General features: G+C 55.6%; 9 protein-coding genes across 9 annotated transcripts; 5 read left to right on the top strand and 4 right to left on the bottom strand.

Annotated features, from left to right (window-relative positions):
• Positions 1–2,419: 2,419 nt before the first annotated feature.
• On the top strand, positions 2,420–4,826 carry PUNSTDRAFT_145984 (uncharacterized protein). Its single transcript, XM_007387388.1, has 6 exons — positions 2,420–2,519; positions 2,585–2,707; positions 2,762–2,893; positions 2,949–3,035; positions 3,090–3,103; positions 3,154–4,826. The coding sequence occupies exons 3-6, from the start codon at positions 2,833–2,835 to the stop codon at positions 4,597–4,599; spliced, it is 1,608 nt and encodes a 535-aa protein (XP_007387450.1). The 5' UTR covers positions 2,420–2,519; positions 2,585–2,707; positions 2,762–2,832; the 3' UTR covers positions 4,600–4,826.
• Positions 4,827–4,877: 51 nt separating this feature from the next.
• PUNSTDRAFT_74488 (Clavaminate synthase-like protein) lies at positions 4,878–6,215 on the bottom strand (the record flags this gene model as incomplete). Its single annotated transcript, XM_007387387.1, has 6 exons — positions 4,878–4,934; positions 4,993–5,215; positions 5,273–5,361; positions 5,415–5,844; positions 5,909–6,022; positions 6,085–6,215. 6 exons carry the CDS (start codon positions 6,213–6,215, stop codon positions 4,878–4,880), a joined length of 1,044 nt encoding a protein of 347 aa, XP_007387449.1.
• Positions 6,216–6,466: 251 nt separating this feature from the next.
• PUNSTDRAFT_54989 (uncharacterized protein) lies at positions 6,467–9,147 on the top strand. Its single transcript, XM_007387386.1, has 5 exons — positions 6,467–6,689; positions 6,743–7,900; positions 7,957–8,031; positions 8,092–8,985; positions 9,040–9,147. The coding sequence occupies exon 2, from the start codon at positions 6,945–6,947 to the stop codon at positions 7,452–7,454; it is 510 nt and encodes a 169-aa protein (XP_007387448.1). The 5' UTR covers positions 6,467–6,689; positions 6,743–6,944; the 3' UTR covers positions 7,455–7,900; positions 7,957–8,031; positions 8,092–8,985; positions 9,040–9,147.
• A 2,214-nt stretch (positions 9,148–11,361) lies between these two features.
• PUNSTDRAFT_74662 (Clavaminate synthase-like protein) lies at positions 11,362–12,721 on the bottom strand (the record flags this gene model as incomplete). Its single annotated transcript, XM_007387385.1, has 5 exons — positions 11,362–11,674; positions 11,731–11,819; positions 11,887–12,325; positions 12,385–12,507; positions 12,582–12,721. 5 exons carry the CDS (start codon positions 12,719–12,721, stop codon positions 11,362–11,364), a joined length of 1,104 nt encoding a protein of 367 aa, XP_007387447.1.
• Positions 12,722–13,485: 764 nt separating this feature from the next.
• PUNSTDRAFT_46927 (uncharacterized protein) lies at positions 13,486–14,454 on the bottom strand (the record flags this gene model as incomplete). Its single annotated transcript, XM_007387384.1, has 4 exons — positions 13,486–13,904; positions 13,967–14,055; positions 14,110–14,204; positions 14,260–14,454. The coding sequence occupies 4 exons, from the start codon at positions 14,452–14,454 to the stop codon at positions 13,486–13,488; spliced, it is 798 nt and encodes a 265-aa protein (XP_007387446.1).
• A 1,096-nt stretch (positions 14,455–15,550) lies between these two features.
• Positions 15,551–18,751, top strand: PUNSTDRAFT_137726 (uncharacterized protein; the record flags this gene model as incomplete). The annotated part of the gene is made up of 18 exons (XM_007387383.1): positions 15,551–15,974; positions 16,026–16,135; positions 16,198–16,322; positions 16,379–16,432; positions 16,484–16,556; positions 16,606–16,879; positions 16,941–16,965; positions 17,018–17,110; positions 17,152–17,240; positions 17,292–17,330; positions 17,388–17,408; positions 17,463–17,710; positions 17,774–17,797; positions 17,856–18,038; positions 18,098–18,157; positions 18,208–18,259; positions 18,314–18,353; positions 18,409–18,751. 18 exons carry the CDS (start codon positions 15,551–15,553, stop codon positions 18,749–18,751), a joined length of 2,277 nt encoding a protein of 758 aa, XP_007387445.1.
• Positions 18,752–19,849: 1,098 nt separating this feature from the next.
• PUNSTDRAFT_107326 (uncharacterized protein) lies at positions 19,850–20,824 on the top strand (the record flags this gene model as incomplete). Its single annotated transcript, XM_007387382.1, has 5 exons — positions 19,850–19,956; positions 20,009–20,122; positions 20,173–20,375; positions 20,431–20,639; positions 20,713–20,824. Exons 4-5 carry the CDS (start codon positions 20,509–20,511, stop codon positions 20,822–20,824), a joined length of 243 nt encoding a protein of 80 aa, XP_007387444.1. The 5' UTR covers positions 19,850–19,956; positions 20,009–20,122; positions 20,173–20,375; positions 20,431–20,508.
• A 129-nt stretch (positions 20,825–20,953) lies between these two features.
• Positions 20,954–24,066, bottom strand: PUNSTDRAFT_107325 (SMAD/FHA domain-containing protein). The gene is made up of 4 exons (XM_007387381.1): positions 22,480–24,066; positions 22,307–22,419; positions 21,463–22,244; positions 20,954–21,392 (listed from the first exon to the last, which is right to left on the bottom strand). Exons 1-3 carry the CDS (start codon positions 23,421–23,423, stop codon positions 21,535–21,537), a joined length of 1,767 nt encoding a protein of 588 aa, XP_007387443.1. The 5' UTR covers positions 23,424–24,066; the 3' UTR covers positions 20,954–21,392; positions 21,463–21,534.
• Positions 24,067–25,205: 1,139 nt separating this feature from the next.
• PUNSTDRAFT_137724 (uncharacterized protein) lies at positions 25,206–27,229 on the top strand (the record flags this gene model as incomplete). The annotated part of the gene is made up of 9 exons (XM_007387380.1): positions 25,206–25,236; positions 25,309–25,343; positions 25,398–25,627; positions 25,686–25,777; positions 25,837–25,877; positions 25,928–26,067; positions 26,119–26,232; positions 26,285–26,667; positions 26,730–27,229. 9 exons carry the CDS (start codon positions 25,206–25,208, stop codon positions 27,227–27,229), a joined length of 1,566 nt encoding a protein of 521 aa, XP_007387442.1.
• Between the last annotated feature and the right edge of the window lie 71 nt (positions 27,230–27,300).

The following is a 27,300-nucleotide window of genomic DNA, read 5'->3' as shown; positions in this document are numbered from 1 at the left end:
TGAGCCGGAAGTAATAATTGTCATACATAAGCCGGCGAGTAGCCACGCGCAGGGCAGAGACGACGAATAATTTAGGCAGGTCATAACTGTCATACATAAGCCGAGCGAGTAGCCACGCGCAGGGCAAATACAACGAATGATCTAATGATTAGGCAGGTCATAACTGTCATACATAAGCCGGCGAGTAGCCACGCGCAGGGCAAATACAACGAATGATCTAATGATTAGGTAGGTGATAACTATCATACATAAGCCGGCGAGTAGCCACGCGCAGGGCAGAGACGACGAATAATTAGGCAGGTCATAACTGTCATACATAAGCCGGCGAGTAGCCACGCGCAGGGCAAATACAACGAATGATCTAATGATTAGGTAGGTGATAACTATCATACATAAGCCGGCGAGTAGCCACGCGCAGGGCGGACACGACAAATGATTAGGTAGGTCATAACTATCATACATAAGCTGGCGAGTAGCCACGCGCAGGGAAAATACAACGAATGATCTAATGATTAGGTAGGTGATAACTATCATACATAAGCCGGCGAGTAGCCACGCGCAGGGCGGACACGACAAATGATTAGGTAGGTCATAACTATCATACATAAGCTGGCGAGTAGCCACGCGCAGGGAAAATACAACGAATGATCTAATGATTAGGCATGTCATAACTGTCATACATAAGCCAGCGAGTAGCCACGCGCAGGGAAAATACAACGAATGATCTAATGATTAGGCAGGTCATAACTGTCATACATAAGCCGGCGAGTAGCCACGCGCAGGGCAGATACAACGAATGATCTGAGTTGTCGTGCTTTATGCACCGGCTCCGCGCGACATTTGCCGCTCTAGTCATACAAATCTGATCACCAGGGCTGCGTGTGTCTGCGGCACCCTTTCCCTAGGTTGCTTCTCATAACAGGCATACTACTCTCAGCGAGAATAGCTCCGATAACAGATTGATGCATTGCTCGCTGTCCCAATTAAGTATCGGGATCCTGCTGCCATTTGTGTCAGATGTTTCATCACAAGCAGTTGCTTATTTGTTTTAGGTCTTGGCCGATGTATCTTCACGAGACACTGTCGTGGCTTGCTTGTGAACAATAAAGCAAAGGCGACCACTCTTTTGCCTAAGAAACACCAGCCTTGGCGCTCGCTGTTGTTCGCCTACTTTGGTTCTGTCTATCTTGCCCGCTATATGGTTCATGAGTCTTCCCGGGCCGCCTCTTGAGCTCCTCCAACGCTTACATGCTGATCGCTCTGAGGCTTGCCTCGCTCAGCAACAAGCTGCCCGTGAGCGTCGTTGACAGCGACACGTCCTGTGGCATGGATCCGTGCTCGTGGCCTTTCAACCCAGCGCTTGTCCAAATACTCCCTCCCTCTGCTTGTCTTCATAGCCGCCTCCGGCGCTCGTGTCAACTACTCTGTTCCTCAGGCCCGGTCTCGATTGACGACGTGAACAAGGCGAGTCAAACATCGTAAGCATCTGTAATGTTCACGTTCGCTTGCTTGTGTTAGGTGGCAAGCCACTTGCATCGCGTCGCGTCGCGTCACATACTCCGTTGGCTATGTTACGGTTAGTACCTACTGAAATGGTCAGATTATTGTCAAACGCGATCGACCTTGCCCCTTCCTCGATTCTGAGACAAGACGATGACCTCGACTGCTCTGTCATACCTCAACACCGCTCTGACATGCGATCAATAACCTTGCGACCACTTCAAGGATATGTCGGTTCTTGTTCTGCGTCCACACTCATTCGCCCTCTCGCTGCGCCGTCACGGCCGTCTACTCACGTCTGTCTTAGTGCGAACATCCAACAGCGAGCTAGTGATGGTACATCAATGCTCTATGGACTGACGACGTCAGGTACGCAAGTTATCTTTCCGCTTGCACTATTGTCGCTACGTCATTCACGATATATGTTCTCGAATTTACCTCCCAGGTTGAGACATCCGAGGACCTATCAGTTCGACGTACCGTGCCACTCTACATCGAGGGCTCCGCCATCAAGGTCTTGTCCTACCAATGTAGGTTCCCTCTGCGTATAGGCCATCTCTTGCATATGCATTTTCAACTGCATACCTGCGGGCGCCCCGTTCAAAAGGGCTGGGAATTGCACGCGAGAAACCAGCTCCGTTCAAATCGGACCTCCATAGACATACCGCTAGACTGAGACTGGCATGAGATATTTTTCAGGTATGTGATGTGATTTCCCTCACACTGTACAGAATGCTTCAGCTCGTACTCGAAGCCTCAGCCTTCGGACGCGCTAGCCGGCGGCCCACGTGTTGGTCCATTGCGCGGCAACCGCCGGCGGCAGCTCCCGCACCTCCGGACCTGCATCAATCTCGACACTCAACGCTCGCTCACCGTCCTCTCTTACGATTCCTGGCACTCCATACGAAGGAGCACTTGAGCTATGGTTGATTCTCTTCAAGGGATTACTCTCGGGCTCGTAACGCTGGGCTCGACCTATGTAACTACGCGAATGGGCCACACCGGGGGTTAAAACCGACGTGCGCTCGATTGTCTTTCTTTACCACCTGTTGTACCATAACGCTCACGATCTCTGGTGAATAAGGGTATACGCCTTCAATATATATTCTCTGTCCAAAAGGAAAATCAAGACGACGTTCACTACAAGTCACACCAACACGTCTTCGAGCTACATAGGTGGGCTACTATTGGACATGGCCGATCAAACGTACGTGTCCTTTCACCTTGCATCTATCAGTAATATTTCGACGCCTATCACCAGGGCTGCTGCTTTGGAGAGTAATCAGCGTGAGCCACCCGCGGGGCCGCCGGTCTCTGGCAGCGTAGCCAACAATGGACCGCTGCCTCTTCGGGACTCACGGAAGAGGAACAGGTCATCCGAATCTTCTGGGAGGTGAGATGATTCGTCGAGTATCCTCGGATTGACGTCTTGACGCCTTCTTTCATAGCGCGTCTCCGAAGCAGGCATATCGACGCGTTGAAGGGCAAGGGGAACGTCCTGGACTTCTGGTGTCACGCGCAAGCGGTATCCCGGGGTATGTTCTTTCATCATTACCTCTCAGGAAACCTCGTTCAATCGTTACGTCCAGACACCCCGTGGCACGTTCGTCCATCAAGCCGCCTTTACCTACTAGCGTTCAATCAGGACCACAGATTCGTCACATTGATGGACTTACGATATCCGTTCCCCCGTACATGGTGCCTCCTAGTTCAGCCTCAGGGTCACAACCCTTGTCCCAGCTGCCGGGTGTGCAACCTGTCGTTCGAGAGTCCAGCAATGACGATGCCCTCATGCGACCCCCCTTCTCTGTCCCTTCTCAAGGTCTTTCATTAGAACCAAACTATGCGCAACCGGATTTCAATGTCTCGGAAATGGAGTCAGTCATAACCCAATTTCTGAGTGAAACTCATAATACTTCATTCCCACCTGCATCCTCCATACCCGGTCCCCAAGAACAGGTCTCAATCGCAGCTCTCTTTGAACAGTCATGTGAGCAAGCATCGGCGGGCGGCTTGCTGGATCCGTCCTCGACCAATGGGATTCAAGCACCCCCATTTGTCGATTTCGTCTCATATGAACATGCTGAAGCACTGGCGCAGTCCGTATTGCAAGAATGGCAATCATTGGTGGAGCAATCATACGTGCAGCCGCCTGTAGACTCGCAATCCAACGCAGGCCCGCAGTTTTACGTCGACCCCCAGCTCTACATCGACCCATCTGCATCCGAGGTCCCGCATGGGCAGGGTCCACGGACAGACGAAGGCACGCAACACACGCAACAGCATGATGCGCTCGGGTTGACCGGAATGAATCGCCCCGCAGGTCGCACTCCCGCTCCCGACACGTTTTTCTTGCGTGGGGCACTTTCCACGTTAAGCCTACGCGGGATCCTGGACCCCCTGGCCACTAGACAATCCGCGGGCGTGCTATTGCAGAATGGGCTTCAGGAAATGCCTCATATCCGTGTTCCCCGCGCGATACCTCCTGCACAGGTTACGAAAGATATTATCTGGAGGCTTCAAACCTGTGCCGCCCTGATCGGCACGTCAACTACGTGGCTTCATGATGTGCACACAAGTCTTGGAACCCCTCATCGCCGCGCTGAGCAGCAGGGATCTTCGGAGAGGCCAGAAACACAGTCCCGCTCAACCTCATCCTCGGCCGCCGCATCATCTCGGGTTGCTTCACCTTCGGCGTCCCCCTCCCACTCACCAAACGAATCTGCTGGCTGGTCTTCGGCGCTCACCCCTCTGCCTCCCGCTCCTTCGGAACTGTGGCCTCCTCCACGAAGCGAGTGGTCCAAATATGTGAAACCGGTGCCCATGATATGCGGCTGGCTCGGCTGCACGGTCCAGTGCACGAACGCCGCGGACGCAAAGCGCCATATCGGCGAACACATCCGGACGGAATGCGACCCTAAGCTGCTCCGATGCCCCCACGGCTGCAAACCCTACAGTGGCTTCGCGGAGATCACGAATTTGGTAAAACATATGGTGACCCAGCATATGGATCCACAGGCGAAGTGCATAACCTGCGGGTGTTGCTGCACGACGGAGAGGATCGTCATCAACCATTGGGGCCGGTGCCACGCTGCGTGAACGAGTTATCGCTGCTGGGGTTAGTTGTTCCCCTCCAAGGACGCATTTCCGTTCATCATATCGACCCATTTATTAATCATCCAGTAACGCGGACTTCCATGACCACTAATCCCGCATCACGATTGCCCGTGATCGCACCCTGTTGCAAGTATATCTACTGTACAAGACTGTCTTTCCAACCGAAAACAATAATGTATCTACACCGAAATGACGCAATGATAAATCCGTACCCTCCACGATCGGGCGATAACAGGTGCGGCGCTTAGCCCAGGCGTTGCTCAACTTCGGTCGGGCTGATGCTCCGTCCCTCGACTGGCTCTCCAGGTGTCTGCACCCTGACGTGCACGATATCTTAGCTTTTAGGCCGAATCTCAGTATACATGCTTTACTCACAGACTGATTCTTGGCGCGCTGGTTGCGAGTCCGGCGTGCAAACCATTCACGGGCGGTGGCCGAGCCTTCATATTTCGCCGTCTCTGCAGGGCTCAGGCGATCCACTGCATCCTTGATCAGCGCGCTCTCTTCCGTCAGGGCTTTGAGCGGGACTGAATCTCCTGGACGCGTAAAGTACACGAGTGACCAACGCTCGTGCCCGTATTGCTCCCCAGGAGGCGGTCTAGATGTTCAAGAACGATCAGGGTGCGCTGACCGAGGTCATCGCAATCCGTCTCACACAACTCGATGCATATTTGAGCGTAAGACCCCGCCGCTGAGGAGCGCCAGGGCATCTCCCACGTTGCAAATAGCGTGACCAGGAATAGGCTGGCGTCGCTATCTCAATACATATGCATATTGTCATGGAACGTCGTGCTCACCTTCACGTACCTCCAGGAATCCGTCCCCGGTGCCAGGACCTGTAAACCTCCAAGGCGGTTGTGTAAGAAAGACAGAGAGCCGAAGTCCGTGTGGCCTCCTAACGCGACTCGGGTCGGCTCGGTGCGGGCTGCAACTTTAGTGCACCTGGTTTCGCATCCACTCAGCTCCTCGAGCGTGTGGCGGCGTTCTAATGCGCCCTCGGGGAGACCCAGCTTCTGGCCAAGAACGCGCAGAAGCGTCTGATTGACCTGCAAAGACTTCAAGACGAAGGGTTTGACGATATCCTCGATACGCGCGTTGACCGTAGGTGGGTATGATCGGTGAACGACGCGCGGATAAGCGAGAGCGTCGTCTTTGGCGACGTTGAGGTACTCGACCGCGTCGAGGTTGCCATACTCGTCGGTCGCGTTGGCCCCAGCGGCTTTGTAGCTATGAGTGCGATGTCATCAGAGACGTCACGGCAAAGCTCATGGGAGCGACTTGCCCGTGCGACATCCCGGATTCACCTTGCTCGTACTTCAGTTTCTCTTCGAGCGGCAATGCCATCGTCTCCTTGCCCATCTCGAACATCGCCTCAGCTTCTGCATCGACCCCATGGTTCTTCAAACTGCCGGAGTTCAATTGAATTGGATCGTCGAGATGTGCGCCTCTGAACGAGGAGAGACTCACTACCAGAATCCAAGTTTGGTAGCCGCATCCCACAACAATTCAATCTCGTCCTTGTCCCCAGCGACGATGCGATCGTAGTCGATGATCAATAAAGGATGTGCAGGGACATCCTGCGGAAAAGGTGGCAGCATGGCGGAAACCGATGAATCCCCGACGCATATGCGCATATAAAGTGTGGAGAGGATGCTATATCAGGTGTGGGTGTGAGTGCAAGTTGCCGATTTAGAAGTAGAGTTCCGTACCTTCATCGCTCGCGGTCCGCACTGTTCAATCGTGTTATAGTTTGCGGCAGAGATCCATCCAAAGTAGCGCGACTTCGAACCACGCCAACATGCAGTGCAGATGTGTTCACCGCTAGACAAGTCGTCCACCACGCGATGTCAATTCGGTATTGGCAGCTATCGATACATCTGATGCACACAGGGCACAAAATCGAACATGAATATATAATGCCTGGCAGATTAAAGAGGGGAAACGTCGTGACCGCATACAGCCAGATGCAGATAAATAACTCAATCAGTGGCCGCGACCATGGGTTGATTCTCCAATTCTACCACTCTCGAGTTCGGGATGTGGGGAGATTCGATGATATGCCTCTTTAGTTCCTGTGCGCAGGCTGCTTGAGAAAATGCCAGCCGATATGATCTAGATAGCGTACCTCTTTCGTTTTGAAGACCAGTGGACAGGGGACTTCTCCGCCATGGCCGTCTCGATATTTACACGAAAAAACCCAGTCCCCAGTGTCATCGTTGTTGTCGTCGACGACACCATCAGCATCCAGCGATCCATCTGTTGTATCCTCATCAGGGTCCTTCGGAAAGCGGGTCGTGTCGGTGTGCGCTCCCGGATCCAGGTCGGCCATGGCTCCCGCCAGTTCCTGGAGCAGGGGCCCGACGGCGTTCTCCGCGAATGCTCTTAGCATGTCCTGTAGCTTTCCGATCCACTCGGCTTGCCTCTTCAACGTCGCGTTGGACCTGTCGAGTTTATCGACCATGTGCTGCGACTCATTGGCGACCGTCGCCCGTGCTGCCCTCGCTGCGCTCAACTTCTCCTCCAAAACCCCGAGTTTCTTCTTCAGCTCGCCCCACTCCGCCGCTCGCTGCCTGAGGTCGTCTGCGTTCGTCCGCCTCTCGCGTTCTTCCGCAATTTCGGCCCGTACCTTCCACCGCTCGCGATCCTCGCCAAGTCTTGCTAGCCGATCCTCGTACAGCCCCTTCACCATCGCGACCCCCTCCTCCGCGCGCCCCTCTGCGACCTCTGCCCGCTGCAGAAGGTCCTTATTCTCCGCTCGGACCTCGTCCGCAAATCCGGATGCGCGAAGGTACAAGTCGCGAAACACTTCCGAGGAACGCTCGGCGTCTTCTTTCTGACGCTTCAGTGTCTCAAGCCGCGTGTCCAGCCCTGCCCGCTGGACCACCGCGTCGTCTCGCTCGAGCGTGAGCCGGTTGATCTCCTCGTGAAGGGTGTTTCGTTCAGCGTCCCGGTCAGACGCGTCGTGCATACGTGCGTCCCGGTCCGCGGCTAACTCGGCCTTCAACTTGGCTACCTCCTCTTCCAGAGACATTTTGGCAGCCGCCTGCCCCGTTTCTGCATTTAGCAGACTCTGTCGGAGCGTATCGCGCTCCTGTACTAGGGACGCGCGCTCGGTTTCCCACTCTTTCAGTTCAGCGGTGATTTCGGCCTCCCGTGCTACGGCCAACTCGTCCCGCGCGATCTGTTGGGCATTGAGCGTTTCGAGGGACGTCTTAAGGTTACGGTTTTCCGCTCTGAGCCGCGTGAGCTCTTTCTGAAGACGATCAAGTTCTTGAGAAGTAGACTGCACGGATGGACGTCAACGAGTTTTCAATGGATCCCGGGAACTCTGACACATACACCCATCTGTGTTTGCGTAATCTGAGGCGGAATTGAGGACGGGAGTGCGTCCGCAGAGCCGTCAAACGTGTGGACCTGGAGTGCCGTTTAGCGTCTGTTCCTACTCAGGTGTTTGACAATCGGGGCGCAGCATACCTGTTCCTCGTCATCGGACTGCTGATCGCGCTGGTGGTCCGACGACTGCGCCAACCCGGTCACGTCGACACCTTCACTGGCAGCTCCACGCACTCGGCTCTCATCCAAGACCGACGCAGCGACGTCTTCCTCGTCATTCCCCCCGTCAAAGTCGACGAACTGCTCCATCTCCTCCGCCAGCTCGTCCTCCTCTTCGCCTTCCTTCTCAGTCCTTACATCCGATTTTTGCTCCTCCAGCCTAGCCCACGTCAGCGCGGAGTCCGAGCTCGGCACAATCCCAATCTCCTCTATGGTCCGCCTCCGTGCCTTCTCCCTTTCTGACTTCGCTTGCTTCCGCGCCTCCGACAGTCTCTTCCCCCGCTCTCTCAGCCTTGCGTCGTTCTCGTCCGTCACTTGACTGAACGGATGCGGCGCGCGCCCGAGTCGACTGAAAGATTCAAGGGTCGACGACGCAGGCTTCTCTGGAGAGCTGAACTGTTCGATCGAGCTCATGGGCGCGTCAGCTTCGTCTTCACTATCCCGGTCCCTAGGTTTACGCCTCCGCGGCTTGCCATCCGGCAACGCGCTGGAGCTCTGAAGGACATACGGCCGCATGTCGTCAGCATCCATCCGCGGTATCGGTCCCCACCCCGCAGACTGGTCCTCCTTCGCCTTCCCCGAGCTTTCCCTCCGATCCTTCATTTTCTTCACCAAGCTCGTGGTTCGTTGCAAGCCGCTTGTCCGGCTGCTGGTCGAACCATGCATCATGGGGTCCGGCTGAGGCGGAGGCGTGATGTAGGACAGTCCGGACGAGTTGGTTTGCTGAGTCGTTTCCGCTGATTCTACCGCGACTACAGCCGGGGCCGCGGCGGCTGGGTCCGGCGAGCGGCTTGCGGAAAAGAGACGTCTCGGCGGCTGTGCATCATCAAATTCGAGTGGCGAATTTGGGTCGAAGACCAGACCACCCACTTCGTCTCCCTGATCGTGCTGCACGCGTTCCGCAGCAGCGAACCCAAGACCAAGGAGGTCCTGCGTGTTCTCCTCCTCTTCTTCGGCGAGCGGGTGCGTCGCGCGCGGCTGCTTCTTGCCCGTCGAGGCCGAGAGTTTGGGAGGAGTGGGTCCCCCGGTGACCCGGTGTTTGGCCTTGAGATGGGATATCATGGCAGGCACGGGCACGGGTGTTGGACTTGAAGACGAAGACGACGACGACCTGCCCTCAATGTTTATCAAGGGTTTGGTTCGGGGTGGCTTAGACAGTGCTGCTGCGGCGACCCTTCGGATAGCGTCTGCAGCGAGTTCCGGGCGTTCGAAGGACGAAGTAGGTACCTGCGAGGGTTCAACGGTTGTGCCGGGTACTTTCGATATGGGGTTCGGAGGGATGTCGTTAATCCCGTTAAGCGTGGTACCGGGCTTGGGACGAGCAGCCTCGGCGCCGTTGCGTTGGCGCTTCGCGGTAGACCGCGCGGTGGATCTTGATGCTACGCTCAGAGGAGGCGAGATGATCTCAATGTCTGGGTCGAGGGGAGGACCTGGCTTGGGTTTCGGTCGAGCGACGGCAGAGGGCGAGAAACCTCGTCTGGCGACCACTTTGGGAATCTTTGTTGGCAGTTGTCTGAGAATGGCAGGTGTCAGGGCCGAATCTCGTCATTTCATACGGGAGCATGATGCTGAGGAACACACTTGGATCGTTTATGTCGCGCCTCTTCGTCGGAGCTGGGCGGTACCTCCTCGAATTGGTCTGGTTCAGGATCGGAACCGTCGTCCGCCGGTACCCGTTTGCCCCATCGCTTTCGTGGCTTGACTTCGTAGCTCTCCTGACTCTCATGTACAGGCTTATTTCTCGTAGTTGCAACGGGTCGGATGAGGGGAGAATTTGCGCGCGTACGTGTTGGGGTCGCGGAAGGGCTGCGCTCGGCCTCCGACTGCATCTTGCGATGCAGCGACGCGGCAAGTTCCGTAGCAGTTTTTCGGCTGGATCGAGGGCTTGGCTGCACCTCGTCCTGTACCGTCCGCCGTTTCTTCAGTGTGGGCTCTCCGGGCTCTTCGTCCTCTTCGTCGGGATCGGGAACTTCGCCGTCGAACGGGTTCACGTAAGGATCCAGGGGAGGTGACGGAGTAGTCCTTCGTCGTTTGCGTTTGACGGCCGGCGGTGATGGACTGTGTTCCATTTTGACCTTCGAAGATTTCGGCTTGCGGTGGTCCGTCACGGTCGAGGACGTAGCTACGCTGTTCGACCGAACCGGCCGAACCGGGTTCCCGTTCGAAGGCCGTCGAGAGGACGATGCTACTATATCTTTATGGGTCAACATATCCATATTTGCGTGCATGTACCAGCATATGCTGGGTAATGAATGCGACGCACCCGAGCCGGCCTTGCTGCTCCCGCGCCTGTGATTCTTCTTCATCTCTACCTTCCTCAGCTTCCACTCCTTCACCAGATCATCGGTACAGTCCTTCTTCGGCACCCAGCTGTCCTCCCACGGCTCGCCAGTGGCAGGGTCCACGCCTGCCCAGCGAACCTTGTACTTGATTTTCGTCTCGTCGAGGATCTTCTCGACCTCGTACAGCTCGTCGGACGGCGACGGCTCAAACTGGGTATCCGGGTCGCGTTCGGATAATTCTCCGACTTCCGGTTCTTCAGAATGGGGCGAAGCAGATCGTGGCATGGCTGAGGTAGTCGAGCGGTGTCAGCTAGTAGGTAGGAGTGGACGGGAAGGATCCTCCAAGCTCGAGTGCGTGGTCCCGGAGTAGCTAGCGTGTCCGACGACGCCGATGATGAAGACTCAGCCGAGGCAATCCAGATAAACGAAACTTGAATGTGAAGCCTCAAATGCTATAAGCCACCCCGACATGACGGTAGCGGTGAACGCCTCTGTGGTTGGCTCTGTTTGTTCGTGTGGCTGTGTCTAACCCCTATGTCCTTTTTTCCTCCTCTGTTCTTTGTTCCAGGCTCCAGCTCTGTCCAGCGGATTTCGGTTTTGTGGTCAGGACGGCAGTGATAATCTACTACAAGGCTTTCGTTACGCCCAAAAACGATGTCGAATTCGAGGCCTTTATACTCGTACACGTCGCATGAGACGTCGGCGAATAAATGTCATTATTGCGACTCGTCTCGTCAAACAATTCTCCTCGATATCAGCTATCTAGCGGATCCTCCAGGCCGCTCCTAATACTACTGAAACCCGTGCGCTGCTCTGAACTGCTTGTCTTATGATGCTACGAGCTTTCAGGCTAAATTCATGCTTCCAGTGCCACCGCTCGCGGTCAAGCTATGACTTCGACGCCTGATGCTCAGTGCCGCGACTCGCACGCCATGTCTCTGGGCCCTGCAGTAAATGACTTGCATTTAGGAGAGGTGAAATTCGGCGTAGGAACATCATCACATACCGTTCGGTTGCGCAAACGCTGATTCTTGATCCTTCGGGCGAACCAATCGCTCGAGGTCCATGTGCCTCTGTACTTCTCCGAGTCATCCGCTTTCTCCACCGCCTCGGCGATCAACGCGCTCTCTGCCTCCAGCGCACGCAGCGGTACGGAGTTCCCTGGTCGCGTGAAGAAGACTAGTGACCAACGCTCGAATTTGGACTGTTCGCCGGGAGGAGGGCTATCGACCATGGTAGTTAGATACTCCCTCAAAACGTCCACATGACCGACACTCACACCACGCGATGCATATTAGACCGAAGGATACCGCCGCTGAACAGGGCCATAGCATCTCCGAGGTTGCATATTGCATGACCAGGTATCGGCTAACATCACCACGCCACCAAATTAGTCCCAATCGTCTGCCATGTTGCGAGGAAAACGTAATGTTACCTTGACGTACTGCCACTCGTCTGTTCCCGGCGTCAAAACCTGCAATCCTCCAAGTCTGTTATGCAAGAAGCTCAAGCTCCCGAAATCCGTGTGGCCCCCGATCGCCACCGCGCTCGACGCGGCTTTCTCGCTCATCGCGGGCTTGCGGATGCAGCGCGCTTCGCTCCCACTCGTCTCGACATCACTGTGCCTCTTCTCCAACGCGCCCTCCGGAAGCCCCAGCCTCCGCCCTAACACGCGCAGGAGGGTCGTGTTGACCGCGCTCGACTTGGCGACGAACGGCCGGACGGCAGTCTCCATCCGGGCGTTAACCGTGCGGGGGTAGGTCCGGTACACGACGCGCGGGTACGCTAGCGCATCGTCCTTGGCGACGTTAATGAACTCGACAGTGTCTGGGCTCCCGTTCTCGTCTGTTGCATTCGCCCCGGCCGCCTTGTACCTGCCACCATCTACGTCAGCCAGTATGTTCGCACGCCGGAAGACAAACTTGCTCCCTACCCTGCAGACATTCCGCTGTCCCCCTGCTCGAACTTCATCTTCTCCTCCATCGGCAACGCCATCGTCTCCCGCCCCATCTCGAACATGCGTCGAACCTCCTCTTCCACGCCATGGTTCTTCAAGCTACCCCCACACCAAATCCTTATCAGCCCTATGCTCCGCAACACGATGTTAAAAAACACCGGTGTGCCACTCACTACCAGAATCCAAGCGTCGTCGCCGCGTGCCATAACCTGTCCACCTCCTCTTCATCTCCCGCTACGATCCTTGCATGGTCGATGACCAGCAACGGATGCGTCGTCACGTTCGTGGGAAACGGCGGCATCGTCTCTTCCATATCTCCCCGTGCCTCCCGCACAACCGTCGCGAGCGTTCGCCGCCGGACGCCCACCGCCGGCCTCGGTTTCGGTCGATGGCCCATAGCGCGAGCGAGCAGCGGTCGACAAGAGGGCATGATGCGGGCGAATGGGGCTGCCGTCATCGTTGCAATTGTGCTGCGTGTACGGTACTGCAGGGCTGTGGGGACTCTGCGCCCGATTCGTTCACATCGCTGCGAAATCCGGGTGTGGGGCTTATATACTCCCGCCGCCCTCTCCCCGGAACGCATACCGTTGTCGCCGACGATGTCATCGACGTTCGTCCGGACCGATTGAGAGGACGGATCATGGCCTTGCGCGGCGCACCTCCCCTTCGTTTGCTTCTGCGGGGGTGATAGACGGATTTCCAGCCTTCAAATCCCAAAAACATCATGTTCGTAGCGTGGGCGCGCGCATGTTCAGACAATCCCATGGCCATCGGCACTGAGCCGTGATTGATTGCTTCGCACTCAGAGTCAATACGAGAACGCTTCGACGTCGGACCCAGACGGCGTCAGAACGTCATGCCTCATTGCAAGCTACTTAGCGATGATGAATAGTATTGAATACGATAGATCGCGTGCACGAAACAGATACACAGGAGAGATTAGTGCTGCAGATAGCAATGCATAGAAAAACGGCGAACAATCGCACACAAAACCGGAAGGCGAAATCACAGCCATACAAAGCCCCCGAATACAGCCACACAAAGCCCAAGCGTTCATAACCCTGAACCGACATCTTCTCAGAGTGCCATCGTGACGCCGATCAGCGCTGGCCAGAACACAAACACGGCCTGGAATTTCAGCCGCTCAGCGTCTACACTCCACCACCTGCCGCCAGCGCCGCGACAGAACCGTGCGCCAGAGGAGGCCGCGCTTTTTGCCTTCGGCTGCTCGTACACGGTGCCCATCGAGTCGGCCTCCTGCTTGCTGGAGGAGGACGTGGGGAAGGCGGCTATGCTCTGCTCGAAGACGGTCGTGTCCGCGAGTTCCGATTTGGTCGGCTTGAGCGTGCTCGTGATCGTCTCGTTCTGCGCGAAGAGCGTGACGACGGGTTGGTAGATCGGCGCTTCGGTGTACGTCGCCGTGTCGCTGTAGGTGCTCACTTCCACCGCCATCGGCGCCGCGAGTTGCTCGTACAGCGATGTGGTATGGTGAGATTCTGTGATACGTGAGATCGTTCAGTGTACGGTCTGTGGCCGGAGAATGGAGAAGCGCGCGCACTGGAGGAGGAAGAGGGCTTGGAGGGGCGGATGGGAAAGTTGGCGGTGTAGACGGTCAGCCTGGGATCTTCACTGACAAAGTGCATGACGCTGGTGGGCGCGCAGTCAGAGGGCAGCACGAGGATATATGAGAGCGGTACGGACTAATCAGTGTTGTCGCTTCCTAATGAATGCGGGAGGTAGACGCCATGCTGTTTGCGAGAAGGGTGCACGTCTTTGGCAAGAGTAGCTACGTATTCCTGTAAAGAATGACGGTTAGCCAAGGCGCCACGAACGAATGGTTCCAATGCTAACGTCGTTGGCGGTGAAGAGCTTCAAGGTCATCGGCCCCATATCTTGAATATGTGGCGCGCGGTCGTCGTCGCGCCAAGATATTTGAGCGTATTGTCCCGCCTTGTACGTAGTCCCCGCGACCGGCTCTGTTACATATACAGACGCGTAGGCGGAACTGATTCCCGCCGTCAGGACGTATAGCGCTGCAAGAAGCATCATTCGACTAGGAAGGTGTGGGAAGAGCAACGGAGAGGATGCAACACGGAAACGAGGAGTGAGATGGTGAGGGGTTGCGCGGTGGAGAGGTTGAAACGCTGCAGAGCGTGCTCGGGCGGCGTTGCGTGTCGGTGTGCTGTCAACATATTGTCGTTTCGGTGACATTAGCTTCGAGCACCCCGGATATAAATATATGTATGACGCTGACTCGGGTGGCCAGGGCCGCACAAGAGGTGATAAACCTGATACCAGACCAAGTTCATCCGAGACAAAATATGGAATGCGCCGGATTGAACCACTGGATGGATGGACGCCATCTTCAAGTGGCTGGTAAACGTGGAGATACCGACGCCATAGGCGCTTTGATCAATTGGCGTGGTCTCGTGTCCAAGGAAAAGGCAAGAGTTCGAGACTTCCAGGATATGTAATAAGTATCTTGCACGATGGGCGCCTTCGAACGGCCAGGGCAGGCATGCAGGTTTCGCGAAGTTCAAGAAGCATCCGATCACAGAAGATGACCCATGTGTATATCATGCCATAAGTATTGAGCAAGTTCAAGCGTCAGAAAGGCCCATCGCCTGGCTGTTTGACTCGTCCAGCCGCCGTATGAGGAGGCTGAAGACGGTGCATGAACAAGCTGCACACAAGCTGTGCATACGTGTTCATCCCGACAAGGACGGAAGGACAATGCTGTCCGCGACTTCCATATCGGGACTCTGTTCTCACCACCGACAATGAGGCTAGTCTTCTTTGCCGTGCCAAAGCGGCTCGCAATGTTGCGACCGGTTTTCATATGAACAGGACTGCCTTTATGGTGTTGTAAAAGATCTTCGACAGCAGATGCGATAGTGCCCGACATCCGACCCCCATGTTCGACATGGTGCAGCGCACGCTACGGTGGCTGCTCGGCCGACTTCGCCAGCTTGTGCCAAAGCGATCATGGTCTGCTCTTCTGCAACTCTGGTCAGTGCTCTACAAGCTCTTGTCCAGTATGGTACGCGGAAGAGGTGGAAGAGGCACATTGCGGGAAAGAGAGGGAGAGGAGGAGAGGAGAAAGAACGCGCAAGTGCATGCGCGAGGCGGACAAGACGCGATCATGGCGAGCAGGCAGCCAACCAACCTCGCTTCGCTGCCGCGATCTCGGACGCCCTCACCTGGACCGGGGAGATACAGGGGAGCTTTCCTCGAAATTGGCTACCAGGATAGCGAGTTTCGTCGTCACGCATCAAGGTCATCCGTCGATATTTGCCTAGAGCCTATGCAACGGACGAGTCCTTACACCCCCTCTCGCGGACATGATCTGCGCTCTATCTCTTCCCCTGAAATTACGTTGCGCGAAGAAAACCGAAGAGGGGAAGACGTGCCTGTCGAAGGGACCGTCGTGCAGAGCATGCAAACGCTTGCAGTCCCTGCGGCGGGCCCTTCTCGTCCACATACCCCAGTACCGGGCGATTCTGCCTCCGTAGTGAGCATTGTAGTGCATTCGCCAGAGGTCGGCTACGATGGGCGCGACAGCGACAGTATGTCTATAGAGCTTTGCGCGACGAGATATGTCCTAATCACTGAAGCAGCTGCCCTTACCGGACAAGCGCTTTCGTACGACATTGGTGTCAGCAGGACTTCTTCGCCCTCTGCTTCAGAGGTGCATGTTCCCTTACCGACGATGCAGAGCTTGGCCGAGGTGAATCTGACAGCGTCATGGACATGTCATAGCCCAGCTAATACAATCTTCACTATCACTAGCCTTATCACAATCCCGCTCGCCCTAACGCGGGCTCCAGGGAACGGAATAGACCCAGCTTGGATGACCACGGAATCTTCCCCATTGACACACACAGTGTCAACCGATACGCGAGGAACTTTGTCGTGTGCGCACCCCTCGCTTACATGTGTTATTACTCTTACTCAGCCGCGTGCTCCGCAGACCAAGCCACAAGTCGGGTTTACAGTTGCCACCAATGACTATGGACTACATCGAGTGAGTTGGAACGAACTGTGAACAATGATCAGCGCCTGACGAGCGTTGCAGTACTCCACTTCCCCTCGGCTGGGATAGATATGTTCATCCAGAAGGTCCAGTATATTACCATCATCCCACTGAGGTGATTCCTTCGCATCAATACAGAACCACGAATCTTACGTGTTTTACAGAACTTCCTTACGGATGCCCGCATATGTGACCCGGATGTGTACGAGAAGATTCAGACGGCGATGAAGATCATCGAGGAGGTCAAGCATTCTCATGGTTCCGAATTCCCGCAGGACGCCGAAATCGTACTTGAACTTCCATCTGAAGGGGACGGTAAAGAGTCATGCTATTACTACTGCGTGAATCATCAAGAGCGTATATTGTTCTGGCTTGACGTCATGGACCTTCACTCGACGATCGGGCATGTCCTTGGCGTCGAGAATATGTCACACATCAGTATGTCACCGCTCTCGACCGCTTTCCGTCAGTGGCTTGACGTGACTTCCTGTACGCGTAGAGGTTGAGCTCTCGGCCCATTACTGGTGGGTTTTTCTATGTTCTGTCTAAAGGTTATACTAAACACTGCCCTCCCAGGACACATTGGGAGTATTTCCCTCTCCAGCGTCGCATAAGCGAGGACCTCCTTCGAGAGCTCCTTGGAATCATGATGCATAGCGGCGTCGGCAAGTGAATCACAGTTCCCGCTTCTCGTATCTGACGGCGGCCAGTATAGACATGTTCACCTCTCGGCGGTCTACTTCGCCGTATACGCACGAGGAGGTCATGACTATTATGGAGTTCGTCAAGAACGTCAACTGTACGTTCTCTGCCTCATTCCAGCATGCTCCCTGCTGAATCTCTTCGACAGATGTTCAGGAAATCGGGGGTTATTCTGCCTGCGTCGTTGGTAAGGTCCTCTAAGCGAGCATCGGTGTGCATAATTAATCGCTTTTCACGACTGTAGGAAGAATGATGGCCCTGTTTCGTGAGATTCTTCCTCTTCCTGTGCAACAACCCAGCCTTACATAGCTTTCAACAGATCACAACCGCTTCCTCCACTTCCACGGTCAGCACGCTGCCAGGCTAAACTATAGCCAGCCACTACACGCGGAGAGTCAGCACCCGCCGACCTTGCTGATCACCGTCGTATCCCCGTTGCTGTTCTTCGCGCCAGACATACATCTTCGCCATTTCCGCATGATATGGGTTGATAAAATCGTGCACGAGCACGCATGGAGGAAGTTTGTGGAGAAGATTCAACAGGAGTGGGACAAGTTCCTCTTACCTGTGCGTATCGCCTGCTACTCGGCAGCCCAGTAAACGACTCGTTGTTGACTTCCGATCTAACAGTCCACCGTCCTGCTGTCCGTCAACGTGAGTGATCCTCAAGGGATGTCGCCGCATCCGTGGCTGATGCGCGGGCGAATGACAGGTGGCTTTCCTCGCGATTCCGAGCGTCGACCAGACGAACCAGGCGCCGAACTTCATCAGCATCGGCGGCAACTCTACGTTCAGCAACCTGTCAAATTTCGACTTCGATCTTGCCTCGCCTCAGAGGTCGTGGGCGCAGATCTTGTCGTATATATCTACGACGGCCTCGATTGGGACCATCATTGTAAGCAGGCGTTTCTCGTGCGTGATAAGTAATCAGGGGTTCTGAAGTGAAGAGCTCAGCTCGGCATGATACTGGATCGCCACTATCGCCTAAACCACCATATGTCTGCTGCTGATGCCGTTCGTAGCCCAGTATCTTGTGATTCGGCCCCTTTCTGACATCGGATTAGTCTGATACTCTACAGAAGAGAGCGCATCCGTTTTACGGACTCGAGGTCCTATGTACGTGTCCGTCTAATCTTTGAATATATATACGCTGATCAATAGCTCTATCAGCGATACTGTATGCGCTTCCCTACGCGCTGTTGATGTGGGGGTGAGGCGCTTCCTGTCGCGAGTCTGTCTATTCAATGCCTGACCCTATCACCCAGGATGGTCACATTCGCGGTGTCGTGCTTCCTGCTCTTCTTCGACTCAACGACCGCCCGCACTCGAATAATGATGGGCATATTATCGGCGATGTGCACGATCGCCGTATTCTGGTGCATCAGCACGACGTGGGACGACCACCATTCGTGGTCCAAGCAGCTCTCGACCGCGATCAAGTATAAGCGCCCCAACGAAGACTATTACTACTATGAAAGTGACTCGGAGTCGTCGGTTCAAGCTGCAGGCTCGAACTTCTGGAAGGATAAATACGCCGGGATCGTCATGCCACGATTTCTCCGGCTCTTTACCTCCTTCCGGCGAAGAGAGATGGGGACTGCTGTCTAGAGGGTGTTTTCACGCTTCTATACCATCACTTTATCTATTTGCTATCGTGTCATCCATCTGTTCTCTATCTGTAGTAGTTTTCGTGGCAATTTTCTAGTGCGAGCAAAGAATCGTGGTGCACGCCGCGCTCTCCTCCGACAAATTGGACTACCAGTTGGCGATGCGTCAAGTATCATTAAGCGTTTGAGCAGCGAAATAACTCATGGTTCCATGGCTGTGAAAACACGTTGTACACGCTTAAATACCGACAGTGCGTTCGCCACGGGTTTCCCGACGAGAACGGAAGCAAGCGCCAAAAGTCCTCTGACTCTCACCGCTTGCAATGAACAGCCCCATGAAAACCCCGCCGGCTTTCTCAATCGAGCCATTGCTATAATATGAAACATCGATGCTATAACGATTCAACATCCGCCTCTGCAACATGCCCGTGCGGCGTACCTCACGATGGCTGGTAGGCCTGCTTCGCTGTCTCAGACAGGTGCTAAAAGGCGCGGCTTTCGTGAAGATATGGGCGATACTGCACCGCGTTCTATCCAATACTACGTACGGGGAAAATGGAGGACCATGGAAGAATGAGCAGGCGGCAGATGGGAGAAACGCGCGAATATATGCGCCGGATGGTTGAGACTTGATCATAGCGAGCAGGCAACCAGCCGACATCGCTTCCCCAGCGCCGTTGCGGGCCCGGACATCATCTCCAATGAGGCACGTAGGACCTTACCTTGAGGTGGGGCATCAAGATAGGAATTTCCATCGGCAGGCGTCAAGATCCTCCGTCGACGTTCACGGCCCTGTCCTTGTCACGGCGAGTCCTTATACATTCGACGCATACGACGCGCGTTCCGTCTCTTCTCTGGACATCACTATGCGCGGGGGACATCGAAGAGGTGTAGATGTACCTGTGGAGGGGAGCGTCGTCCCAAGCGTGCATACGCTCGCTGTTCCCGCCGCCGGCCACTCTCGTCCACACACTCCGGTTCCGAGTGATATCGCGTCGATGTTGAGCATTGTGGTACATCCTCCGGGGGGAGAGATCCGACCCCGACGGTGAGTAATCAGCATCTTGATCACCCAAAAATTTACTGACGGTCGATGCAGGCCCTCCAGCGCATGAGCCACTCGCTTACGATGCCAGTGGTGGCAAGTCGTCTTCACCATGTGCTTCGGAGATACACACCTGTCCATCATCGCAAGCTCTGGTAGAGGTGAGTTCGAAGGTACCAATGTACATTGAAATCCAGTTAACACAACCGTTAGCCCTCTCACAATTCCGCGTCATCGAACTCGAACACCCCGGACTTACAAAAACTGTGTCCGCGTGATTACGGGATCATATCCATTGATCAAAGTTATGTTGGTCGTTATGAGAGGGTGAGTGCTCATATAGAGAGTGAACGTCCATGTTTGAGCTCCTTGCGTAGACGTCACACTTGGCGGTGTATCACCATATGCGTAACCAGGATTGTTAAAAAAGGAATCTGACAACACCCATACGCCTCATCAATGTTTAAGTTTGCGCTATATCCTGAAGCCGTGGTGAGGTCCTCGTTGGAACCACAATCAAAGAACGCAGCATTGTGGGTACCGGACGCTTCCCGCAGTCACCAAGGCCGTTCTCCTCGAAGTACGGCATTTGCTAGATTCCCACCTGTATTACCAATGCTGATTCAGTTACAAAGGGTCAATTGATTCTTCGACATTATATAAGTAGAAGGCCAGCAGGTGAGAGACAGCCGCTCTTCTTCCGTCACCGAAACATGATCCCATCCTTTCAGCAGGACGCAGTGACCCACCCGCTACTTGTTATCGACTACCAGCGCGTGGCAAATGGAGACGAGCAGGAGATAGACGTGCTGTGGCATGCTGCGACCAAATTGGGATTCTGGTAGTGAGTCGTCGCCAGCTCGGACGTCCTCTAATTGTCGAGAAACCCACACACCCCGTTCATCTCCTCGCCACAGTCTGAAGGTTCATGGCGCAGACGACGAAGTGGACGAAATGTTCGAGAAAGCGCGAGGATGGGGGACCCATTTTACGAGCGTTGATCTTTCGGAGATGCACAGGACTCTCTAAGGAGGATTTGGAGACACTGCGAAGCACCGTCCCCGGCGTGCATGTGCTGGCCACGGATGATTAAGCGCCCCTTGCGATCCCGCCGATGCAGGTATGCGGCAGAAACATCCTTATGTCCGGTCACCGTCAGCACCTGCCCGCGCGCGCGAGAAAGCCAATGAAAGTCGTCAGGTTCCGCGGAGTTTTCGTTTGATTGGTGAAAGCTGTGCATTCGTCGTGCGACGTACGCGCTGTGACAGATTGGCCAAAGCGCGCCCTTATATAACCGGTCAACCAACGACCGAAAAGTTCGTGAACAACAACCCAGAGCCGTCGAGTGCGGTACGAATTAGACAGTCATCATGTAGTATACAAATATGTAACACCTGACCTGGCGGGTTTCTCGCTGCCTGCGCTGGCCTCGAGGGGCACCGCCAACGACGTGAGGAAAGGGCCGCGGATAGAAAGGTACCGGGAAATATGTCATCACCACTCGAGAATGTCATATGGGGGAGAAAATGAAAGAAAGAGGAGATATCACGGAGGATGGGTGAGTGAGAACCTCGTCCATGTGCTTGAGCCGTATGATCTGGAGATACGCATGGTCCAATCAGTATGCAGCAGATGGTAGGAAGCAAACAAGAACCTCGAACGCTCACCCGCAAGTTCATCTAAATCACGCAACGATAGCCAGACATGAACGAGTCAACCAAGAACTCGCCTCCCCCTCCTCACCGCTTCCGCTTGGCGCCGACGGTCCCGTCGGCGTCCACCCCATCTTCCCCCGCCACTCCTGCACCAGCAGATCCCGACCCGCTAGGTGGACTCGCGCTCCTCCGGCCCTCTCCTTCTATAGCCATCAGGTGTGCCTCTATGCCCTCGTCCGCCTCGCCACCCCTGCCTCCCGCATACAGATGCGCGTACTCGTCAAGCCCACCGATCCCGCTTCCGCTGGCGCTCCCGCTCCCATTGGACGGCAGAGGTTCATCATCCTCCGACAGCACGCCGAGCGGCGACGCGCCACGCTCGCCGTCCACCATCTCCAGGTCCTGCAAGTCCGCACCAGCGTCGCCGCTCGCCGTGGCCTGGCTTGGGATCGCCTGCGGCGCCGGCTCTCCGCGTCGTCGGATAGCGAGCCGAGTCGCGCCCGTATCGGGCTCGATGTCCGTCTCCGGGTACGCGTTGTCCTCTCTGTCCCGGGTACCGATCCGGCTCAGCGCGCCCGTGGCAGCAGCGAGCTCTCCGCCGTCCGCGTCCAACTCGTCCTCATCTTCGTCGTTGTCCACCTCCACGTCGGCCTCCAGATCGGCGTACGTCCGGCACAGCGGGCACGAAAACGACGGGTAGTGCGCGTCGAGCAGCGGGCGGATGCACTTGTAGTGGAACGCGTGCGAGCACGGCGCGATGAAGAGCGACTGCTGGATCGTCACCGAAAATAGACCTAAGCGGGTCCACCACGTGAGCCGACGATCGTCGGGATCAGTAAAGGGAAGGGGAGCGTACAAATGCAGCAATCCGGCATCCCCATCTTGGCCGTCTTCTTACTCGGCACACCGGAGGCGGCAGCCTTGGCCGGGTCGACCGACAACGACTTGAGCTGCTCCAGCGCGTTCGTGCTACGAGTTCAAGCGTTAGCACATCCCATCCACATATCCTCGCAAAGGCTCAATACGCACTTGAACGCGTTCGCGGCGGCCTGCCACTCCCTGCCCACTTCCACCCGGATCTTCACGCACTTGTAAATATCCTCCGCCCCGCCCTGGTAATCCACCCCGAGCTGCAGAATATCCCCATCGCGAAGCTCGTATCGCTGGCTCTCCGCGCCCGCGGCGCTGAGCCGAACGTGGTTCAAGAACGTGCCACTGCTGCTCTTCGTGTCTTTGATGTAAAACTTCCCCGGGGACTCGCACCAGATCTCGGCGTGGGCGCGGGAGACGACCTTGGACTTGAACGCGAGCTTGTTGGACGAGAGCGCGTTCGCGGCGGCGAGGCCCATCCCGGACCGATCCGTGAAGCGCCCGATGCGGAGCGGCGGATCTCCCTCGCGCACGTCGCGCGCGATGGCGTCGAACCGGAGCGAGCGGCGCGAGTCGAGGTGCGGCACGAGCCGGATACGGTGCACGGGCGCGTTCGGGTTCGGGTTCGGAGAGGGGCGGCGCGGGGAGCGCGACGTCGAGGTGTGCGCAGCGGGCGCGGGCATCTGCTGTTGCTGTTGGGCTTGTTGGGCCTGCTGAGCTTGCTGCTGGGCGGCGAGGGCACCGGCGGAGCGGCGTCGGCGCAGGGCCAGCATTCCGGAGAGCGCGCCGCCCATCGACGGCGTCTGGCCGATCGGAGTGGCGAGCCCGATGCCCTGGCTCTGGCTCGCTTGTACGGCGCTCGGTGACGCGGCTCCGCGTCGTCGGTGTCCCGATCCATTGGCGTTTGGCGACGGCGGGCGGGGCAAGCCGTTTGCCAGCGGTGAGTCGGCGGTTGGCGAGAGCGGTGGGTTAAGGTGAGAGTTGGAGTGCCGCCTGGAGCGACCGAGGAATGAGCCAAGGATACCGCCCGTGCTGGTGGGCTGGCGGAGGGGCGGAGAGTCGGTCCCGCCTGCGCCGGCGGGGGCGCCATAGGGGTCCATCATGGAGGGAGGAGGATTGGAGGGCGGGTAGAACTGGGGAATGGGATACGTCGTGGGTGACTTTGAGGTGGATGTACGTCGAAATTGAGGATGCGGATGCGGACTGAGGATGAGTCCGAGCGATTGATGATGCTCAGGCGGCTGCGGCTGCGAGCTGCCTAGTACGGGTATACGGGTGTATTATCGTCGACGTTCGCCTATCTGGCTCGAAGAGGCGGTCCTGATGTCGCTGGTGGTGGTGGTGAGTCAGGGCGGGCGGGGTAAAAACCTGGGGGAGATCAGAAAAGGATGTGAGCGATCAATTGTGCGGACGACAACAACGACGTGGGGGCGGTGATCAGGAGTCCAGCATGAGGCACAGGTCATTCCGAAGCCTTCTCAGGCCCAATCAGGTCAAAAACGGGACTCGACAAAAAGACCCAACCCTCGACCTAACGACAAGCTGGAGGAGACAAGAGGAGGGGTGTGGGATATCGCCGTCGCTCGCGGACGCTGGTCGTTGTTATCACCCTCACCCTCGATGGTTGTACGGTATCAATCAACCTCCGCGGAGGGCTTGGCCTCGCCGACGTGCGTTGAAGTCGTGAGGAATGTCGAGGTCGTCGAGGACGGCGGAGGGGATGGCGGAGGTTGAGGGTGAAGTCGGGAGGACAGGCGCCGGCGGTTTGCTGGTGGTGCTCGATCCGTCAAGCCAGGTCAGGGCAGGTCGAGGGGTTCGTGGTGCCGTCTTGCCTGATCCAGTCACCTGCGCCACCGTGTCCCCCGCCCCCTCCCTTGGCGTCGCCCGACGTTTCCGGAACTGTCTCATCTGAGTCTCATCGTTATCGTTGCTGGAGATCCCATTCACATATCACAGCGGTGTGGAAGCGTTTACAGGAAGTTACGGCAACCTCCCCGAGCCAATGCGCACGAGGGAGGCTGTTCGCGAGCCCCAGCGACGATAAAATATGCAGATCTTGATAGTCGGATTGCCTTGATGTCATTCACGTTGGAAGTTCCGGATACACTCAGGCGATATCCGATCTTACATCGGCCCCAAGTGAGTCGTGATCCAACGTCCAAGGATCGTCTTTGGACAAAGAAAACATGCAATGTGTCTGACAGTTGCGCTCAAGCTCGAAGTCAGTGGTAAAGTAAGCTCACCAGCCTTGACCTCATCCGCTCCTAATATCGTCTTATAGGGCATACTCCGTAACTCTGTGTCTAAGCGACGTCCGCGACAACTAAGCTGTACTATTTCAGCCATACAAAGTTAAGACTGAAGGCTCATTTGCTTATCTTCCGTACTCCCACGACTGAAAGAACTCGCGAGGGAGCACAACGTCTCGATTCACCTATCTGACCGCTTTCCTGCACTAATCACTCCATGACCTAGTATGCCATGGTATGGTATGGTATTACCCGGCACGGTCCCGATAGCAGAATGATGGTTGCCGCGCCACACGATATCGTGCGGGTATTACACTCACAGCGTCGGCGATTCCAGTCAAGCGAGGCCGACGCACCGCTCCGATGCAGGTGTTAACTGGAATGGTTCAATAACGCTCATGTGGACAGTTCCAGGACCAATCAAGCCGTACTCCCTTGTCTCCGTGGGACTACACTGCCAGACACCGGTGTACGGTGACTGAAGGCTATTCGATGCCGAGGAGCCATATTCACTTTCGAGCCTTCTATATACCGGATTGGCGCCCGTCTCTACCGCCGGAGGCTATCAACGATATAAAGAACAGAGGGGCTTGAGCATCCCTCCCGAACCGCCTCAAACCCACGCAAAGGACCACGATGGCAGCTGCACGACCACTGGTATCATCTGGTGCGTGAGACGCACTTCAAGTGCCGTTCAGTAGTACTACTGACCTCTTGGTGCCACCGATACTATCGCTAGATACAGAGACAGTGCCAATCACAGAATTGTTCAGGGTCAGTGCTGTATGTCTATTTTGAATGTCCCATGCCTCTAATAGAATAGCGAAGGGCCGCAACATCGTTCTCTGCTTTGATGGAACCACGAACCGCTTCGGAAAGGAAGGCATCACCAACGTCATCCGCGTTTATGAGCTCCTCAACAAGGACACCAAACGACAAGTTTCTTACTACCAGGCAGGGATCGGAACGTACGATGCGAAAGTCCCAGTGGGAACCGACTCAGATGGATTGCCGCTGAAGACAAGAATATCGAAATGGAAAGATGTACTCGTCGCGAAGTGAGAATCCCAATCAATTTCCGATGCCGCACCCCTCTGACCTGTAAACCTTTATCAGCGGTATCAAGGGACACATTCTCGGAGGATATAGATTCTTGATGAACCACTGGAAGAGCGGGGATAGGATTTACATGTTCGGATTTAGTCGTGGTACGCATCATGTGTCTGCCTTCTGGTGAATACGATTGTATCACGTAACATACTACTAGGCGCTTACACCGCACGAGCGTTGTGCGGCATGATTGAGAAGGTACCGCTTGAGACGTTGTGGGAGCGCGGTATACTAAATCGTCTGTTCAGGTTGGCCTGCTCATCGCTGGTAATGACGAACACGTCGAGTTCGCGTGGAAAATGTACAAGATGCGCAGCAATTGGCAGCAAGCTGGAGAGTTTCGTGACATCTTCGGTCAAAAGGCAACAATTCATTTCCTCGGCCTCTGGTAGGTGTTCTCATTTCTCGTCGAAGCGCTAACCGTCCGACGCTTTGCTAGGGACACTGTTCGATCAACCGGCACGAAACGGACTTCATATCTACCAGAGCCCGGCATGAGCCCGACGAAAGATGGAGACCATAACCGTATTGACGGCTTTGCACGTTACGTCTAGTGAGAACATCACAAGGCTACTCCACGGTATCTACTAATCATATCCTTGCAGTCATGCGCTCTCACTTGACGAAAGACGAGTCAAATTTGAACCGGAGAAGTACCATCCGCCTCCTCCGACTTCGGGTGGGGCTCGACCACGTAAATCAACTGTCATCGAGCGCTGGTTTGTTGGTGATCATAGCGACATTGGAGGACGATTCGGATTCCTCGAGAGGAAGAGCGAAGAGGGCTCCTTAGCAAATCTGAGCTTTCGTTGGATCGTCTGGGCGGCGGCAATGGCCTCGGCGGATGGAAACATCATTTTTAGTGAAAAGGCTCTCAGGAAGTATCGCTCGGTGTTGATATACGGAGATCACGGCACTTCCACGATTCTGAATATCCTGACGACGTCAACACCCGAGGAGGATTCCGAGAAGGCACATAAGCCCCAAGGTCAGATCGCGTATTTATCCCGAAACGTGATCGGCTGCTCAACGAGCTATATCATGGTGCAGACACCAAACGTCCTCCACGAGAACACACAGAGCTGGCAGACAAGATCCATTGCTCCTTTGACCACGGTTTACGTGGGAAAGGCTGGGCATTTTTGGAGATTGTTGAGAGAAGACCAACTCGAGGTCGATACCGCAAACTTCCAGCGGGTGCCAAATTGCACGCGTCTGCCCGCTCCAAAGTTGAATCCGACAAGAACTACGCACTAGGGCATCCTGATGAGCGCGACACAAAACTCAGTGCTCTCGAAGGCGACGAATATATCGAGAAGGTCGTCCTTGCTGCCCCGCCTGCTCCTCCTGTTCTCGTGCAAGCGTCGACAAACATAACTGCTGAAGCTCAACTTGAAACAAACCGGAGCCGCGGAACGGCGGGTGCTTCACGAACAGGAACAGTGCTTCCTCGCCCCAAACCGGGTCCATTGGGAACGTATGTTCCCCTGACGGATGCGACCTTCCGCTGGGTTAAGCCTCTAATTCGGGCAATGGTATGGCGCGGCTGACATACGCGCAAATAGGCACTTGTATTGCTCATGGATCCGACGTCCTGTAATTCTGTTTATGAGTGCTAATG

Source organism: Punctularia strigosozonata (assembly GCF_000264995.1).
Source record: "Punctularia strigosozonata HHB-11173 SS5 unplaced genomic scaffold PUNSTscaffold_13, whole genome shotgun sequence".
In the NCBI taxonomy this organism is placed as follows: Eukaryota; Fungi; Basidiomycota; class Agaricomycetes; order Corticiales; family Punctulariaceae; genus Punctularia; species Punctularia strigosozonata.
The sequence above is the reverse complement of the archived record's forward strand: the minus strand, read 5'-3'. Positions and strand labels throughout refer to the sequence as shown.

Coding starts and splice junctions, on each gene's coding strand:
- PUNSTDRAFT_54989 (XM_007387386.1), top strand. CDS start 6,945: ATGGCTCCCGCCAGTTCCTGGAGCAGGGGCCCGACGGCGTTCTCCGCG.
- PUNSTDRAFT_107325 (XM_007387381.1), bottom strand. CDS start 23,423: ATGATGGACCCCTATGGCGCCCCCGCCGGCGCAGGCGGGACCGACTCT. Junction 22,420..22,479: donor GCCGCCGCGAACGCGTTCAA/GTGCGTATTGAG, acceptor TTGAACTCGTAG/CACGAACGCGCTGGAGCAGC. Junction 22,245..22,306: donor GATGCCGGATTGCTGCATTT/GTACGCTCCCCT, acceptor GGACCCGCTTAG/GTCTATTTTCGGTGACGATC.
- PUNSTDRAFT_145984 (XM_007387388.1), top strand. CDS start 2,833: ATGGACCGCTGCCTCTTCGGGACTCACGGAAGAGGAACAGGTCATCCG. Junction 2,894..2,948: donor TCATCCGAATCTTCTGGGAG/GTGAGATGATTC, acceptor CTTCTTTCATAG/CGCGTCTCCGAAGCAGGCAT.